The sequence below is a fragment of the Tachysurus fulvidraco genome, chromosome 5 (assembly GCF_022655615.1).
Source record: "Tachysurus fulvidraco isolate hzauxx_2018 chromosome 5, HZAU_PFXX_2.0, whole genome shotgun sequence".
NCBI classification, from domain to species: Eukaryota; Metazoa; Chordata; class Actinopteri; order Siluriformes; family Bagridae; genus Tachysurus; species Tachysurus fulvidraco.
The window spans coordinates 10,626,081-10,644,118 of record NC_062522.1 but is presented as its reverse complement, the minus strand read 5'-3'; the positions used below and the strand labels follow the sequence as shown (position 1 = coordinate 10,644,118).

The window sequence follows — 18,038 nt, the reverse complement described above, 5'->3', positions numbered from 1 at the left end:
CAAGGTTGGTGGCAAACATGTGGAAGGTCTTGACTTAACCGCCGTCAAGCTTTTAACACACAATTAAAACGTAAAGCAGTGAGACTTTCACTTTAATTACCAGGTTGTTCCAAGTGTTTGCTATTCAGAATGCTCTTCTCTACATCTGGTAGCCCCGACGCCCCCAATACACACACAAAGTCTCTATTAGTGCAGGGCTCAGACGCTCATACGTTAAAATGTCAGGACTGTAGATATGTAAATTATGTAAATCAGTGTAAACCGAAGTCCATCAAACACAGAGTCCACTGTGTGTTACGGATCTTTATCTTACACACACACACACACACACACACACACACACACACACACACACACACACACACACACACACACACACGCAATTCCATCCTACTACCATTTAAGGACAGACAGCAGACGCTGCTGTCATATCCACTGTGCGTTTTAGTATCAGAGGTAAAACAGAGATGTCTGTAGTTTCCAGTAGACTGAGAGTGACTAGCGTAAATATCGGGCTCCTGGCTGAAATGCTGCATGCTTTATATCAGCTGTCAAGACAGTCATATCCCAATCAGACACATGGCACTAGGTGGAAATTTGCCTTAGGGTTCTGTCTGGAATTTCTGTTACTCTCTGTAGTTTTTCCTGTGCAGATTAAAGATAAAAACTCTCTGTTTGATGCTCTGACATTCTATTTCTCCACTTTCACCCCACTGGCCTCATATTACAGAACTGGCACTATAAACATGACCGGTGCAACTCTCTCCATCCAGATTTAAGCGCATCCCGTTTGCTTTCAGAACATAGCTCTAATATGCACACCCACTCTCCATTTCTCTTCAGATTAAATGTACTACAATGCATCCAGACATCAAGAAAAACATGCACTCAGGTGAAAAAGCACCGTTACAGACCAAAAGGGGAATCGGAGCCTTCACTGGGAATCTTTAAAGCTGTCAAACTTCATTGTATTCCTTTGCAAGCAAACTGTTCCCAGGTAACACCACAAAAAAATAAAAAAATAAAATTCCTTCCTAAACCTTTGTTCTATAATCCTAGGAAAATAATCACATTTTAAAGCACAACTACCCTGGAAGAAGAAGGCTTTATTTCAATCAAATCAAATATTTTCAAATCAAATATTATTTGTCACATACACATACATACAGAGAATGACGGACATAAAAAGCATTTCACTGCATGTCGTACTCTGTATGTATGTCAAATAGTCATTACAGCACAGTGAAATTCTTTCTTCACGTATCCCAACTTTGGAGGTTGGGGTCAGAGCGCAGGGTCAGCCATGACAGAGCGTCCCTGGAGTAGTGAGGGTTAAGGGCCTTGCTCAAGGGCCCAACAGTGGCAGCTTGGCAATGCTGGGGCTTGAACCCTGATCCTCTGTTCAAAAACCCAGAGCCTTAACCACTTGAGCCACCCGCACTTTATTGTTGATGTTTTCCAAAAAAACAAAATGTTTCCAAAAACATATTCTTGACATTGCCCTGCGATGGGTTGGCACTCCGTCCAGGGTGTATCCTGCCTTGATGCCTGATGACGCCTGAGGCTCCCCGTGACCCAAGGTAGTTCGGATAAGCGGTAGAAAATGAAAGAATGAATATTGTTGATAATTTTCCTAGAGTGTTTTATTCCTTTTACACCACAGCAATTTGTCAACAGCAACACAATTTATATATTAATAATACGACCCATAATTCTTTATCAGTTTATAGTTACACATTTATGTTGTGGAACACCAGCAAAATTGGGCAGTACTTTATCTATACAGTATAAATATACATTTGTTGTCTCACCGAGACACATCTATAGAGATATCTATTGCCTCTCTCTTACCAAGAAACCACAAAACCATTCACTATGAGGATAAAAAAAGCAAACATTTACAGCATTTACCAAATGCCCTTAACCAAAGCAAATTGCACTGTATCTCATGTTATACAACTGAACAACTGAGGGTTAAAGGCATTGGTGCCCAGCAGAAGCATCTTGGCTGACCTGAGATTCAAACTCAAACCTTCACCTTAACCACTAAGCTTCCACATTTCCTTACAAAAAACTCCACATCATCAATAACTGCACCAGTCATTTTTAATCTGTTGATGCAGAGCAGCTGTTCTATAAATGCTTGTGTAAGTTACAATAGAAACAATCACATCTTCCGACCAATCGGATTCGAGAATTTAACACTGCTGTGTTCAGGATGTTTTTTCACACACACACATTCTACCTGTGGTTCTCTTTCATCATCTAGTGTTCGAGATCCACCTATGCGAATGGCATCCATTCCTGACCTCTACAGAAGCATCCAATTGCACCAAGTCTGGCTTGACAGACAAGAGCGCGTGCCAAAGGCAGGTAAGGTAACGCCCCTTACCCAAGTGCATAATGCACCTGCACGCGCTGCCTTTCCTCAGTTCACTTTCGCTTCTCGTGACTTCTACTCCTACCTCACAGTAGGAGTTTTTTTTTTTGGACTGCACTTTGTCTTTAGGAGGACATATCGCTTGATCAGCCTCCACCGGACGTGCTCGTCCTCAGCCAGGTTAGCTTCGTGAGCCGCCCACGCTCGCACCCCCTTTTTTTCTGTAGGCTGCCCGCCTGCTTTTTTGCCTTTTTTTCCCTTCCAATGGCGCTCTCCAAAGCGGCTCCGGCTACTCTGGTGGACAACCTATCGCAAGCCTGCCCGGCTTTGTGCGGTCCGCTTTTCGTCACGAGGGATTCCCATCTCTTCTGTGTTATCTGCACGGGTCTCAAGCATGCGCAAGAGGCTATTGATCTGCCAGAGAACTGTAGCCATTGCTTGGCGCTCCCGAAAAAGCTCCTGTGTCGCAGGCTCAAGACGGCCACTTCCCAGTGTGTCAACTTCGAGCTGTCCGACTCGGAAAAAAAAGAGCTTCCTCTGACTGGGCCGACATGTGTCCTTCCCCGTTTGAGGATTTACTACCGGCAGACGACTGACCGACAGGTTCCGGGTATGAGGCCGAGGCGGGCATTCTCGAGGGCTCGGATGACGAGGAAGCCATCCCGTCTTCCACGGCCCCTCAGGCTCCCCCCGCCCCACCTCAATCGGTGCTGTTGGAGCTTTGCAAACGTGCTGCCGCACGCCTCAATATCGAATGCTTCGGAGCAGGAGAGGGATGTGTATGACGGTAAGCTTCTGGGGCCTCCTGCCGGCCCGAGGAAGCAGCTCCTGCCTGTCCTCCCTGCATGTTGCTGGGAAGATCCGCTTGATCTAAAACACGGTCACGCGGTGCTTGAGGTGAAGGATATGGCGGGTCTGGGCATGGGCGATCCCCCCGTGATCGAGCCTTCCATCGCCAGACACCTTAACCCATCCCAGGGCGGGCTGCTCGCCCCACCCAAGCCCGTTTCTCCGCATCAATCCATCAGGCATCATATAAAGCCTCAGCTCTTTCCATTTGATCTCTCAATGTCTCCTCGCTGTTGTCCACGTATCAGGCTGAACTCCTGCTTGATTTGGGCCAGCAGCTAGAGAGTGTGTCGCCATCCCCCGATCTCTAGAAGGAGATCATCACGGTCAATGACCTCGTCCTCCGCAATGCCGTCAGGCTGTCCAAGCTAGCGGGCGCTCTATGGCTTTGTCGGTGGTCGGAGAATGTGCGCTTCCCCGATAGTGAGAAGCGTCGCATCGCTGGGGCGCCAGTTGAACCAAGTCAAGCTCTTTTCGGCCAAGCCGTTGTGCTGATGCAGCAGCGTAGTGTTGATAAGAAGAAGGAGGATGAGGCCTTCAAACTGTGTCTTCCTAGGAAGCTGGCGCCACGCCAGACGCCATCTGGGTGGCCGCCTAACGCTCCTGCTGCGGGACAACAGTCCCACTATGCTGGCAGGTCCAACAAACCCCGTGGGAAACCACAGGCTCAGCAGGCCGGGCCCTCTCCACCCCCTGATAGGCCCTGGGGTAAGATGTCTTTCGCCGCGGCTCGGAAGCCTCCTATCCCCGCTCCCTCTGTTCCGAAACGTAAGCGGCCGGCCTGATATTCGGCCTCTGGGGGTCTTCAGTCCGTGTTCAGTCCGCCCAGCCCTCCAGACACCTGTTCTACCCTCCAGGTTCACCCGTCCAAGAGACGGAGGGTCTCCTTCGGCGAGGTCAGCCCCCCTCGCTGGCGAGGGTCATCCTTTGTTCCACACAGGCCTCACCGTTCCCCAGTCCCAGTGAGGACAGTTGTGGGATTGAGTGCAGAAGCAGTGTCACCAAACACCCCACTCTACACAACTCTCACATGTTCACTAAAGGCTATGGCCCAAGTTTTTCACAAAAAAAATGATGGAAACTTCTCTGGTTTGGCCACTGGAGGGCACCGTCACGCCACCGGTGTCCCGCCGAAGTGTAGGGGCGCTCAGGAGTCACGTGACAGCCTGGCTGTCTGTCTAGGCCCCCGACTGGGTGATTCACACAGTCACAAGGGGTTACAGACTTCAGTTTGTCCAATCACCCCCGCGGTTCAACGGAGTGGTCTGGTCCCACACGGACCAGGGCTCCGCCCACATTCTGGAAGACCAGATCTCATCTCGAAAAGGGAGCGATTCGAGTTGTACGCTTGCATCTAAGCAATCAGGGGTTTTATTCTCGTTATTTACTGGTCCCGAAAAAGGACTGAGCTCTCCGTCCTATGGATCTCAGAGTGTTGAACAAACATTTACGGAAATACAACTTCAAATGTTAACACACGGCTCTCTCCTACGTTCGATAAAGCGGAATGATTGGTTTTGCTCGATCGATCTGAGCGATGCTTTTTTCCACATAAGCAGCTATCCTCCACACAAAAAATTCCTTCGTTTCGCCTACCAGGCCTTTGTTATGAATTCACAGTCCTTCCGTTTGGGCTCACGCTGAGACGTTCTGTCTGTGTGTGGAGGCAGGACTTGCGCCGCTGAGAGTAGCGGGTCTCAAGATCCTGACTTACATAGACGATTGGCTTATTATAGCCGATTCGAGAGAGAATGTAATTCAAAACACTGCCCGTGTGCTCTCACACATCGCTGCGCTCGGTTTCAGAGTCAATGTGTGAAAGAGCAATTTCACTCCCGCTCAGGAAGTCATATTTTTGGGGCTGGAGCTGAATTCCGTCACGAGGCGCGTGTGCCTCGTGCGGGGGCGCATCTCTTCATTCATGAACTGTCTATCGCGGTTCGGGGAAGGGGTGCGGATACAGTATCGCACATGTCTCAGACTACAGGGTCTTATGGCTTCGGCTGTCCATGTCTTGCCTCTAGGTCTTCTGAGAATGAGGGGTTTCATGAAGTGGATTTTGTCCCTTCATCTCAGCCCGTTGCACGATCTTTGCCGCTTTGTCTTGGTGACGTGCGTGTGCATGGCCACGCTGCGCCATTGGAGAGCTGCGAAGTTTGACGCACATGGGACCGCTCTCGGGGCGGTCATGATGCGGAAAGTGGTCAGAACGGATGCCTCCTTGACAGGGTGGGGAGCCACAATTCAGAGTGCCAGGGCCCCTTCCACACGCTCTCTCTATGATTGCAAATGGCATGTGTTTGAGGCGTGGTGCGAGGAGCACCAGCTTGTCTCGTATCTGTGCTCAGTCACTGATATTCTGGGTTTTTTACAGGGCCTTATCGATCGTGGCAGGACCTTTCGACGAATAAGGTCTATTTGGCGGCTATCGCTGCATGTCACGCCGGTTTCAGCGATGCTAAGGTGGGGAAGCACCCCCTTATCCGTAGATTTATGAGGGGCGCGCGCTCCCTGCCGGTCACCAGGAGTGTGGTCCCGGATTGGGATCTCTCCATGGTGCTGGAGATGTTGGCCCAAGAGCCTTTTGAGCTCCTGGGGGATATTTCCCTCAGGTTGCTGTCCTTTAAGAGGGCCCTGCTCCTGGCTTTGGCTTCCGCCAAACGTGTCAGTGATTTGCATGCGCTCCCGGTTCATTCCTCGGTTCACCAAATTCTTGCTCAGCGGGGATAAGGTTTGGCTTAAGCCTAACCCGACCTTCATGCCTAAGTGCTTTCCAGCCTTCACTGGTGGTGTGATTGAGCTCTCCGCTTTTCACCCTCCTCCTTTTTCTTCTGCGGAGGACCAGAGGTTGAATGCTTTGTGCCCTGTACGTACCCTACTGGCGTACATGGACAGGACGAGCTCTTTTCGGGGGAGCGATCAGCTCTTCATCTCTTGGGCCCCGCCGAACACGGGAAACCCATCTCTAAGCAACACCTCTCTCTCACTGGATTGTAGAAGCCATCTGCTTAGCGTATGAGTCTAGGGGCGTGCAGCATCCAGGTGGCCTTAGAGCTCACTCCACTAGAGGCTTGGCTGATTCGTGGGCTCTGTTTGGGGGAGTTCCCTTGCAGGACATTTGTGCCGCGGCGAGCTGGTCCTCTCCGCACACCTTTGTCAGGCACTATCGGCTTGATGTTACCCGTACCATGGTGGCTCATACGGTCTTGAGTGTGGGCTCTTCGTAGCCACATGGGGTTTTAACATGTATGTTGCCACATGCTGTGTTTCCCTTTGGCTGAGCTTTTTGCCCACGCAGTATGTTATGTCTGCTGCTTGGTGACGTGCCGAGCACCACCTTTTTGGCCGTCCTCTGGCTTACAGGGACTTGCTGTGAGTGTATTGGGCAACCGGGGAGTTGTCTATATCTCCCATAGGTGGATCTCGAACACGAGATGATGAAAGAGAACATTAGGTTACTGTCGTAACCCCGGTTCTCTGAAACATCGAGTGGAGAGATCCGCCATGTTTGCCCCGCTTGCTGCACGAGAAGCGAATATGTACACTGAGGAAAGGCAGGTCGTGCAGGTGCATTATGCACTCGGGTAAGGGGCATTACCTTACCTGCCTTTGGCACGTGCTCCTGTCTGTCAAGCCAGACTTGGTGCAATTGGATGCTTCTGTAGAGGTCAGGAACGAATGCCCTTCCCATAGGTGGATCTCTCCACTCGATGTTTCAGAGAACCGGGGTTACGACAGTAACCTAATGGCTTGTGTTTGGAACATATTATATGTGAAATTAATATGAAGGATAAGCAGCCAGTAATGAGATTTGTTAATTTTTTTTCTTAAATGTGTTGAATATGCTGTGGTCTGCAGATTGTAGGAACTTCTGTCTTGATAAATGGAGTAAAGAAAGCATTAAAAACAAACAAAAGTCTGTAGTTCTGTCTTGTGCCTAGGTTCCAGATATGTTGTGGGTCTGGAAGATCTTAAAATACTTTCAGCACAACACTTCACTCTCCGAGGGGGAAGTCCTACAAGCCTGTTAACTAAAGCTCCCATTTAATAGTATTTTATTTATTATAAAGGAAGATTAAGGACAGTTGTTGAATATTTTATACTGCATTTGTCTGAATGTCATTTTTAATCTCTGACCTCTAACTAGGAAAAACAAAGAAAATACATCAACTATCAATTCCTACTCGAGGTGGTTTCTTTAACCCTAAGTTCAAGAGACATCAAATCAACATGGCAGCTCACAATGAACAGGTAAACAAAGCACTTCCTTTTAAATGAGTTATATGCAGTGCTAACTGCTTTAGACTGAGATTATCCAACATACAGATGTTTACTCTTAAATCTACAGTGCATTCATAAAGTGTTCAGACCTCCTTCACTATTTTCAAATTTATTTTATTCTCATTAATCTGTACTCATTACCCCATAATGAGAAAACTAGAATTCTAGAAATGTCTGCAAATGTATGAAAAAGTCAAAACTGAAATATCACATAAGTTTTCAGACCCTTTGCAGCAACATTTGAAATTTAGTTCTCTAGTGTGTGGAGATGGGACGAAGTTCCGGAAGGACAACCATCACTGCAGACCTCCACCAATCTGGGATTTGGCAGAGTGAAAAACACATGGAAGACCTCTTGGAGTTTGCAAAAAAAACAAAAAACAAACAAAAAAAACACCTAAAGAACTCTCTTCAGACTGTGAGAAACAAGATTCTCTGGTGTGATTAAACCAATATTGAACTGTTTGGCCTCATTTCTAAACGTTATGTCTGGAGGAAACTAGGCACCACTCATTATGTGCCCAGTACTATCCCAACAGTGAAGCATGGGATACAGTGAAGCCCAACAGTAAGCAGCAGGGACTGAAATACTGGTCAGGGGTAAGGAAAAGCCGAATGGCCTCCGACGATCCTATCCAACCTGACCAAGCTTGAGAGGATTTGCAAAGAAGGTCAGAATATCCCCCAATCCAGGTGTGCAAAGGGCTCTAAATGCTGCCAAAAGTGCTTCAACTAAGTAAAGGGTCTGAATACTTATGTACATGTGAAATCAAATTTTATATGTCACATACACATACAGAGTACGACATGCAGTGAAATGCTTTCGCATATCCCAGGTTAAGGGCCTTGATCAGGAACCCAACGTTGATGTCTCGGCAGCTTGTGAGCTTGAACCCTTGACCTTCTGATCAGTAACTCATAGCCTTAACCACTGAACCATCACATCCTCACATGTAATATTAAAAAAAATGACATGTAATATTAGAGACATTTTTCATTTTGTCATGTGTTATGTCATTTGGCAGATGCCCTACTCCAGAGCAACTTACATTTTATCTCCTTTTAAACAAGTGAGCAATTGAGGGATAAGAGCCTTGCTCAAGGGCCCTGGCAGCTTGGTGGCCTTGGGATTTGATCTCATAGCCTTCTGAATGGTATCCAACACCTTAACCACTAAGCCACTATCCTCATAATGAAGTGTAGTTTAACGAGAAAAAAATAAATTTGAACGATCATAGTGTCAGTCTGCAAGATAAACTGTGAAAGGGCTTTAATCAGTTTTGAATGCATTGTATATCACACCTCTTAATGAGAGGGTAAATATACATCACTCATCACAGATTGCTGCTAGAAGATGAACAATAGCATCTCTGTTTTTTCCCCAATTTTGTGGCTCAAGGTAAAAATGCCATAACTCTGTTCTGACTCAATTCCATTGCAAGTCAACTGCAGCCTTACAGCAAATCCTTCATGAATTCATCGCTCAAGGATACGTGTGCATGCAGCTTGTATAATTCATGCTTTCAGACATGGAACTGCTTCTGTAAAGGAAGGAATGTGCTGTAATGCTTTTTTAGTGCAGTCAGATATTCTCTAACTATGCAGGGGCACAAAAGTGTAGATACACACAAACACTTCCTGCTGTACCGTTGGTCAGACTTTCTCTTGTGTCTGGCTCATTATAACACCTTTACTATAGAGCGTAAGTTTAAATAGAGTGCAGAGAGAAGCTGAGGACAGTGAAGGCTCAGTGGTATTTACAGTAGGCCCCAGCACCACCAAGCTACAACCTTTGAGTCCTTGATGGTTAAAGCTCTGAGTTCCTGGGTTCTGAGTACAGAAGGTCAGGGGTCCAAGCCTCAGCACCACCAAGCTGCAACTGTTGAGTCTTTGAGAAAGGTCCTTTAATCCTCTCTGCTCCTGACTTCCCAAACATCTGGGATATGTGAAGAAAATGTATTTACTGCTGCATTGACTAACTCTTCTTCTTCTTCTTTTTCTAATTTGTGTTAATCACATTTTTTAAGACATGAAATGATGGAACTCTACAGGGTTTCAGTTTTGCCTAAGTTCATGTCTGGTGCTGGAGATTCAGCAAAAAAAGTTTATTATTATTATTTTTTGGACAGTATGGAGCACTTTGTTTCTGTGAAAACCTGCATTCTAACCTGAGTTTTGTTTGAAAAAGAGACAAACTGAAAAGCTGCTGCTGTTACAACAGAAACACTATATAATAAAAAAATAAAAAAAAATGAAAAAACACACTGGATTGTCTCTTTAACTCCAGACTCATAGTGCATCAATCCTATTCTCTCCCATTCTATCTGAGGTTCAGGTAAATGGAGCCCAGTGTTCAGTAATTCACTTCCCCAGAGCTCCCAGAGAGAAAGCAGTCGTCTCGCTTCATGTGTAATCAGAGCCTCAGAGACTCCAGCATCAGGAAAAAGCTGCTGCATCATCCCAGCCCAGCTGCTTTACACACACTGTAATAGCCCTTAAATGGGCAGAGAGTCTGGCTGGGAGACACTGAGGTATGATGGGTATGGATTAAAACATCAGGAGAATTCTGCTCAGAAATGCATGTGTGTGTTGGTACTGTAAGATTCATTTTCTATTAAAGTACGCTCACGCTGCAATAATTTCAACATCTGGAAAGAAGCAAGGTGTACTTTGTGAGTTAAATACCATTGCCACACTCACACACACAGCTTGTACTCAGAATGTATCTGAAGCAGGAAAACCACAGAGACATTGGGTTTCATTTTTTAAAACCAATAAAGCACAAGATTCAGCTGACAACAGACTTGTGTTCATAGATGATGCTCTAAACACTAAACAATTCCACTATCTTGCCTCTCTGTTATAACACTACTAGGGCTAGCAATACGATAGCAACGCGATAATGATCTTGCGATATATTTAGTTAAATGCGGAGTGGTTTGCTCCTTTATGTCCCAGAAAGCCCTTATGTCTGTTTCTCTAGCTGAGGCAACTGTGGTGAGGAAAAAGTCCCCCTAGATGGATGAGGAAGAAACCTTGAGAGGAACCAGACTCATAAGGAAACCTCATCCTTATTTGGGTGACGCCGAAGGGAGTGATTATAAATATACAGCTTGCAATTATGTATTGATTAGGAGGTTGTTGTCTGATAAAACACTAATCAATATGTCAATATGCTTTCTTTTTTCTAACCTACACTACATTAGGCCATCCTTAAAAATATTTTGGTTTGCAGTAACAGAAAAAAAAAAAGGGTCGGTAGGTAGGTCTATTATTTATTTTTTTTTTACAATTTTCAATGTAAAAAAAAGTACAATTTTGGTGATGGTGATTACGTAGGTATGAATTTAAACAAATTAGCATATTGTGACGTCACTGACTAGGTCTGCAACCCGTGCCTTCGGGTTGCAAACCTCATTTTGATGCAGGCTATATAGACCACAAACAAATTATAGCATGTCCTCAATAATTTGAGTTTCCTCCACCAACATTTTAGTGGTTTCCTTCAAGTCAGTCAACACAGTCACGGTTAGACTAGACGGGAGAAGGGATGGGAAAAGATCTGCGCACAGTTTTTCCAGATCTTCGTGCCAAGTTAAAGCGGTGTTGAGCTGTTTTAATGAATTTTTTAGATGTATTATGGTGCCCGAACCCGTATGACTTTGAACGGTGACCGCGAACATTTTGTTTACTGCAGCCGCAGCCATCATTACCAAGCGCAAACCACTGACTCTGACAGTGAATGAGAGTATGAGACGAAGAGAACGCACAGGCCATAGTGTGACATCCGGTAAAGATAGATGACGTCGCAGGTTTTAAGTTTAAAAGAAAGAACGTAGCCTTCGTTTGTATGTAGGCCTAGGCAATTTATATGTTTACAATACTTACTAAAATATAATTAATATTATTTTATTGCTTTTGTATTAGTTGTTTGAAGAGTAAAAAAAAAACTGGTCGGTCTTAACGCAAATTTACAACCGGCAAGTCGGTCAGACTTAAAGCAAAAAAAAAATACAAAATTTGAGTCGGTCCTAAATTGACCGGGTTGGTCGGGTTACGGCATATTTTTAAGGATGGCCTTGCTACAAAATGCTTAAAAGTTATTTAATTCAGAAGTGCCATGCTAATTTCAGTAACAGTAATATAGTGAAGTTTAAAAGTTGCTCAAATATGTCGTATTACCAAGTTGTACTTAAGACCATTTTTTATCTTTTAAAAGGTTACATCCTTCAAATATGCCATTTAGTCATTTTATTCACTCACTTCGAATGATGAAATACTACAAAAGTCAAGTTTGGTGCAGATGCAGACTTAATTTATTTATTTCAACAGCAGGTTTAAATTCAAATTTTATATTTTATTTGTCATACACAGTAAGACATGTAGTGCGATTTTTACTACTGTCCTTGTTATAAAAAATAGATCAAATAATAAAGTCCAGGGAAAAAAATACCACAGTAGGATAAGATAATTCAAATAAATTCAATAAAAAGCTTCAATAAAGATATATACAGAAATATAAGGAAATAAAGTGACGGTTACTTTTTTCCAGTGCAGCTAAGCTTTATGAAATCATTGTATCTGCTAGATCTTAATTTACTCTCAAAGAAGAACCCATGTTAAAGTGTACTGTGTGAACATAAATTTCATTTAAAAGAGCAGGACCAAGCAAAGAGAGGTGAAGATGTCCTGCAGTGGCTTCACTGCTCATCTGACAAAGATGTCTGGTGCCCTTCTGTCTATAGTTAGAGTAAATCTGATATTTCCCTAATGCAACATTAGCATCTCTTACACCATTAGTTCTAAATGTCTTTCTCAGGAAGTGTTCTAGGACTAATGCTGAAGCACTAGAGGAAAAAGTTCCAAATAATACTATAAGTTGTTAATCCCAACTTTTATTTATTTGATTTGAACATACACAGATTTTATTATATATATATATATATATATATATATATATATATATATATATATATATATATATATATATATATATATCGAAAAAAGGTGATGATGATGATACACAGGCAGACAGAAAGCTGCATTAGATAAACAACTATTTTTACGTTCAAACTGTTCACTGGGTCTCAACATGATGGGATCCGTTTTTTAATTCAAGTAAGGTAGTGTGTAACTGTTGATGTAACCAAACTAGTGAAACATTTTCATTTAGGAAACAGTAATTTACTTCCTACTTGTATGCATACGCTAAAGAATGTTTGGTGACAAACACAAAAGTCTATTAAAGGAAAAGCGCATACAGCTAAAATCCACATAAATGGCATTAGAGAACACTGCTGCCATGAAGGGGTGTACTTGGTCTGCAGCTATGTTTAAGTGAGTGGTGCATGTCAAAACAAACTTCCACATCGATGTCAGGACCCAAGGTTTCCCAGCAGAACATTGCTCAATGCATCATACTGCCTCTGCTGCTTGGTTTCTTCTCATAGTGCATCCTGGTGCCATCTCTGTCCAACGCACACACACTCTATGATCCAAATGACACAAAAGAAAACATGATTCATCAGTAGACGCTTTCTCTGTTGGTCAGGGGTAAAGCCTGGGTGCTCTGACCAGTCTACACAACCTCATACACAGTAAGCTGTGATGCACTGTGTTCTGACCCCTTTATCAGAGCCAGCATGAACTTTTTTCCAGATATTTGTCCTACAGTAGCTTTTCTATGTGATCGAGCCAGCCATCCCAGCCCATGCTAATCAATGAGTCTTATATGATCCTGATGTTGGTTCACTGGTTGTTCTTCCTTGGACCATTCTTGGTAGGAATTAACCACTCATACCAGACCTGTTGTTTTGGAGATGATCTGATCCAATCGTCTAGCCATCTCAATTTGGTCTTTGTCAAAGCTACACAGATCCTTACACTTGCCCATTTTCCTGCATCTGAAACATCGACTTCAAGAACCGAGTGGCCGATTAGATGTATTTTCCTTTTGGAGATCCTCTGGTGGACGAAAAACATCATCCGATGACTTAAAGCTTTCGAATCTTACAGTTCTAGCTGAACTTGCAGCTCACTGCCCTGTTAAAACTGATGTAGACTTCTCATGCCTTGGGAATCCTCAGCTCCAGCTTGCTTCAATAACAATCAGCGAATCAGCTGTGCAGATCTTTCAGAGCTTTTTATGGTCCGTATTTTCATGAAGCGATGTGAAAGAGCTGTTGTATGCTTTTATGTCACATACTTCAGCACACATCAGGTCTGTGTAGCTAGTAAATATGGATCTCGTTGCCCTCAGAAAAATCTTTTTCATCACACACACAAATAAAAAGATTGTGAAGCTTTGCATCAACAAGAAAGTCAACGAAACCCAGCGGTATCTTCAGCACAGACACAAAAAGGATGAATGATGCTTTGTGGGGAAGCCATGCTGTTCAACAACCCCTTACTGCCTATAGCTCACAAACTTCACAACAGTGACAATTCCAGAATCAGCGTGAGCTGAATGAAGACAGATATGATAAAGAAGAGCATGTGAATGTTTTTAGAGGCATAATGATGAAAAATCACCCTCCTCTAAACCTCTATTACCCTTCTCCATTCCTTTTGGGTCATGTAATATCACTCAAGATACCTATATTGAATATTTTATTTGTGCACTGGCTACGAGGAGCTACTCATGTCAAAAATAAACGAGAGTAAATTAAACACACGGAGAAGAAGTCTACGTGAAAAGAGAGCAAGTTTATTAAACCCAAATTACAATAAAAACAAGATAAAAATTCTAAAACATCTCATTACAAAATGAGAATTTTCAAGTGAAGAAGGAAGACTCCGGTGTGTGTTATATCTTTTGCAAATCTTACAGTACATAATAGATTTAGTAATCAGTAAGAATAGACAAAGATTTGTCCAGCGATTGCTCAATGAATTTATGCAAGATGTTTTTAAAAACTTTTCTTTTGGAGACTGGAGGCTATTCTAAAATTTTCCAATTTTTGGAAAACACATTTTAATTTTGTACTGTAAAACCTAACACACTTCTCTTGTGTGTATGCAAAGTGACAGTGAACTGCCTTTGCAGTAATCAGTAAAGGCTTTTTCTGCATGGTAAGCTTCCCTGTTGGTTTAATCCAAAACCCATGTGCCTTTGTTTGGCTAAATGTGACCACAGAAATAGGGAGAGGGTGGGAGTGAGGGATAGACAGAGACACAGAGAGAGAGAGAGAGAGAGAGAGAGAGAGAGAGAGAGAGAGAGAGAGAGAGAGAGAGAGAGAGAGAGAGAGAGAGAGAGAGAGAGAGAGAGAGAGAGAGAGAAAGATAATGAGAGAGAGAGAATGAGAATGAGAGAGAGAGAGAATGAGAATGAGAGAGAGAGAGAGAGACTTTTTTGACACTTTATTTACATGTCACATATCATTAAAATTCATGCTGACTTAATAAATAAATAAATAGATAGATAGATAGATAGATAGATAGATAGATAGATAGATAGATAGATAGATAGATAGATAGATAGATAGATAGATAGATAGATAGATAGAGATGTTAAGATGGAGAGAGAGAGAGGGAGAGAGGGGGGGGGCAGAAAGAGAGAGAGAGTGAGAGAGACAGAGAGAGAGAGAGAGAGAGAGAGAGAGAGAGAGAGAGAGAGAGACAGAGAGAGAGACAGAGAGAGAGAGAGAGAGAGAGAGAGAGGGAGACAGAGAACAGAGAGAGAGAGAGAGAGAGAGAGAGAGAGAGAGAGAGAGAGAGAGGGAGGGAGAGGGAGACAGAGAACAGAGAGAGAGAGAGGGAGAGAGAGAGGGAGACAGAAAGGGAGAGAGGGAGGGAGAGAGAGGGGATGGAGAGAATAGGGAGTGCAGGAGAAAAAAACACAGATAGAAGCCGGAGGTGCTTTGCCTGACATTTGTCCTCTCTGATAAGTCATCACTGTGTAACCCGCTCAGCTCAGGTTCATATCTCTACATCTGACACCTACAGTAAGTGTTTCTCAGCAGTGCTACTAAAGACCAGTAGTATTCTTTGTCATAGTGTAATATTCATTGTCATAGTGCAACGCCTCAGTCGATAGGATTCAATCTCAAAGGGAACCTCTTTACTGATTAAAGAGAGCACAAGCCTATGAGATCTTGTCTCATTCACTTGGATACACAACTAAACTTATTTGTTTTTTCCTCTAAGAGACTGTGAACTGTCTGCTGCTGTCATCTCAGTGAGCTGCCTCTGATTACAAATATATTACTCTGCTCAAGGCCTGCATGTCCACTCATACAAATAGTGTCTCCAAGTGTACGGAATGAATCAAATGACTGCTAATTCTTACTCTTTATTTTAACTAAACACAGTCATTTATAGCAGAAACAGCAGTCTGACTCGATAGAACAACAGCTCAGATGAATCACACACATATACAGTATATAGTATTATTTTGATAAATTCTTGTTCAAAAGGACTTGTATGGTAGAGGCACCACAATTATATAAATAATAATATAATAATATACAAATATAATAATATAATAAATGAATTAAAAAAATAAGAAAAACAAAATATAATCTTACATTTTGTGAAGCTTTCCGAGAGACATTTATGTAAGGAGCTTTACACGTTCAACTAACACTGGGGTTTTTTTTTAGTAAATTAACAAGCTGAATTTTTTCTCATTAACCTCAAGAGGCTGGTGAGGGAATGATTGTTTATAGCTGCTATAATGGAAGTAAATACATGACCTTACTCGCTTTTATGGGCATTCCATGGCAATAAACTTAACTAATAATGCTTTTAAAAAGTAGCTTGTTCATTAATAAATGAAAAATTGAAAAGAATTAAGTGCTTTGGAACATTTACATATATCATCTGAAATGAAGTTTTAGGCAGAGAGATTACAGAACAGAAAGAATGTTCTAAATAAATAAATACATTAAACACTCACTCACTCACTCACTTTCTACTACTTTATCCGAACTACCTCGGGTCACGGGGAGCCTGTGCCTATCTCAGGCGTCATCGGGCATCAAGGCAGGATACACCCTGGACGGAGTGCCAACCCATCGCAGGGCAATACAACTCGTACAAATTATCTACACTTTTACGTATAATGTAAAGAAAGTACATGGTATTTAGAGTTGGTAGGAAGGCACCTGAAAAAATGTACTATTATAACCCTAGACCTTTGTAGTGCAGTAGTATGGTGAACCTGGGGTAACCTTAATTTGTGTGAAAGGCAGACTTTCATGAGGAAAATGACACACACGACTACAGGAAAGAGATGCTTTCTTCATGAACACTCATGCCGTTAACATATAAACCACCATAAATGATAGATAAGTAACTTATCTAGACATTTAAACCTAAACATACTGTAAGAGACATTATGTTTTTGCACCTTGATCATCCTGGTGATGTTTACAAGCTCTTTGTAGCATTTATTTGGTTTGTCCTGAAATAAATTTTCAGCAACTAGTCTGATTATATGTTTGTCATTTTTTCCATTATGCATCAATAATTCATTTTTCAATCATTATTTTTCTCCATCAATGTTCAAATTTTGTGTAGTCCACTTTGCTAGACCTTCTGCGCGTCATCTCTCAGAGGAGTTTGGACACCTAGACTTCACAGAGCCGTGGTTCATCTGTACTGATGTATTTTTCTTCTTCTAGGTGTGCTCCTTTTATTTAGTTTCCTATCATCATCATTATTATTAGAAATATTATTTTACTTATTAGCGTCTTATTAGAATCCGATTGGTTTGTGCCGCGCTTTAGTTTGCTATTTATTAGGATGCAGAACTTAAAAGTAAAGGCAGTCATTCAGAAAAGAAAACTTTGGTCTCGCACTTGGTCTCCATCTCAACACACAGAGCAGAATTCCATCCTATGTAAATTGTGTGTAAACATTATGGCATCTTTAAAGGATTTCTGGTGTTTGGTAATGAAGTGCGTAATTGCGCGCTACCTGGTTAGTTGCGTCCTGCGGCAGGTTCTTGATGACAATCTTTCTCCTGTTGCTCAGTTCTCGGCGAGTTTTCTCCAGCCTCCTTTCAATTTCCTCCGGTTCCAGCTCGGCCATATCCCGGAGGATGGTGTCCTCAGAAGCCCCATCCTCCTCAGGCCGGCTCTCGGGGCTCTCCGAGTCAGGTACGGGAGAATTTGCGCGCTTTCCATCGTGCGCTGTGGGCGGCTGCATGGAAGAAGCGGCCGCCATTTTGCAGCGCGCGGTACGGAGAGTGAGTTAAGTCGGGTCTCGCTTCTCTCTGCTGATCCCCATCCACAGCGGACTGAACACTCACTCACTCTCTCTTCCTGTCGCACACACAAATACACACACGCACGCACGCACGCACGCTCTCTCTCTCTCTCTCTCCCTCTCTCCCAGCGCGCCCTCCATCTATTGAGTACGCATGGCGACCTCCACCGATGGAAACATGAACACTGCTGATGGGGTCGAATAAACAGAACAGCTGCAAATCTTATCCACTTCTAATAGATTACACACTTAGGCACTGCAATCCTTCTAAGATTCAAAATGTACCACTGTTTACAAGATCAAATATTGGCATCCACAA

General features: G+C 43.2%; 1 protein-coding gene across 1 annotated transcript in view; it reads right to left on the bottom strand.

Moving 5' to 3' along the window:
• The window catches only part of raver2 (ribonucleoprotein, PTB-binding 2), a 94,537-nt gene extending 76,724 nt beyond the window's left edge, over positions 1-17,813 (bottom strand). Inside the window, exon 1 of the mRNA XM_027147427.2 lies at positions 17,429-17,813. Coding sequence (XP_027003228.2) covers positions 17,429-17,677 — 249 coding nt within the window. The 5' untranslated portion in view covers positions 17,678-17,813. The remainder of the gene's footprint in view (positions 1-17,428) is intronic.
• Between the last annotated feature and the right edge of the window lie 225 nt (positions 17,814-18,038).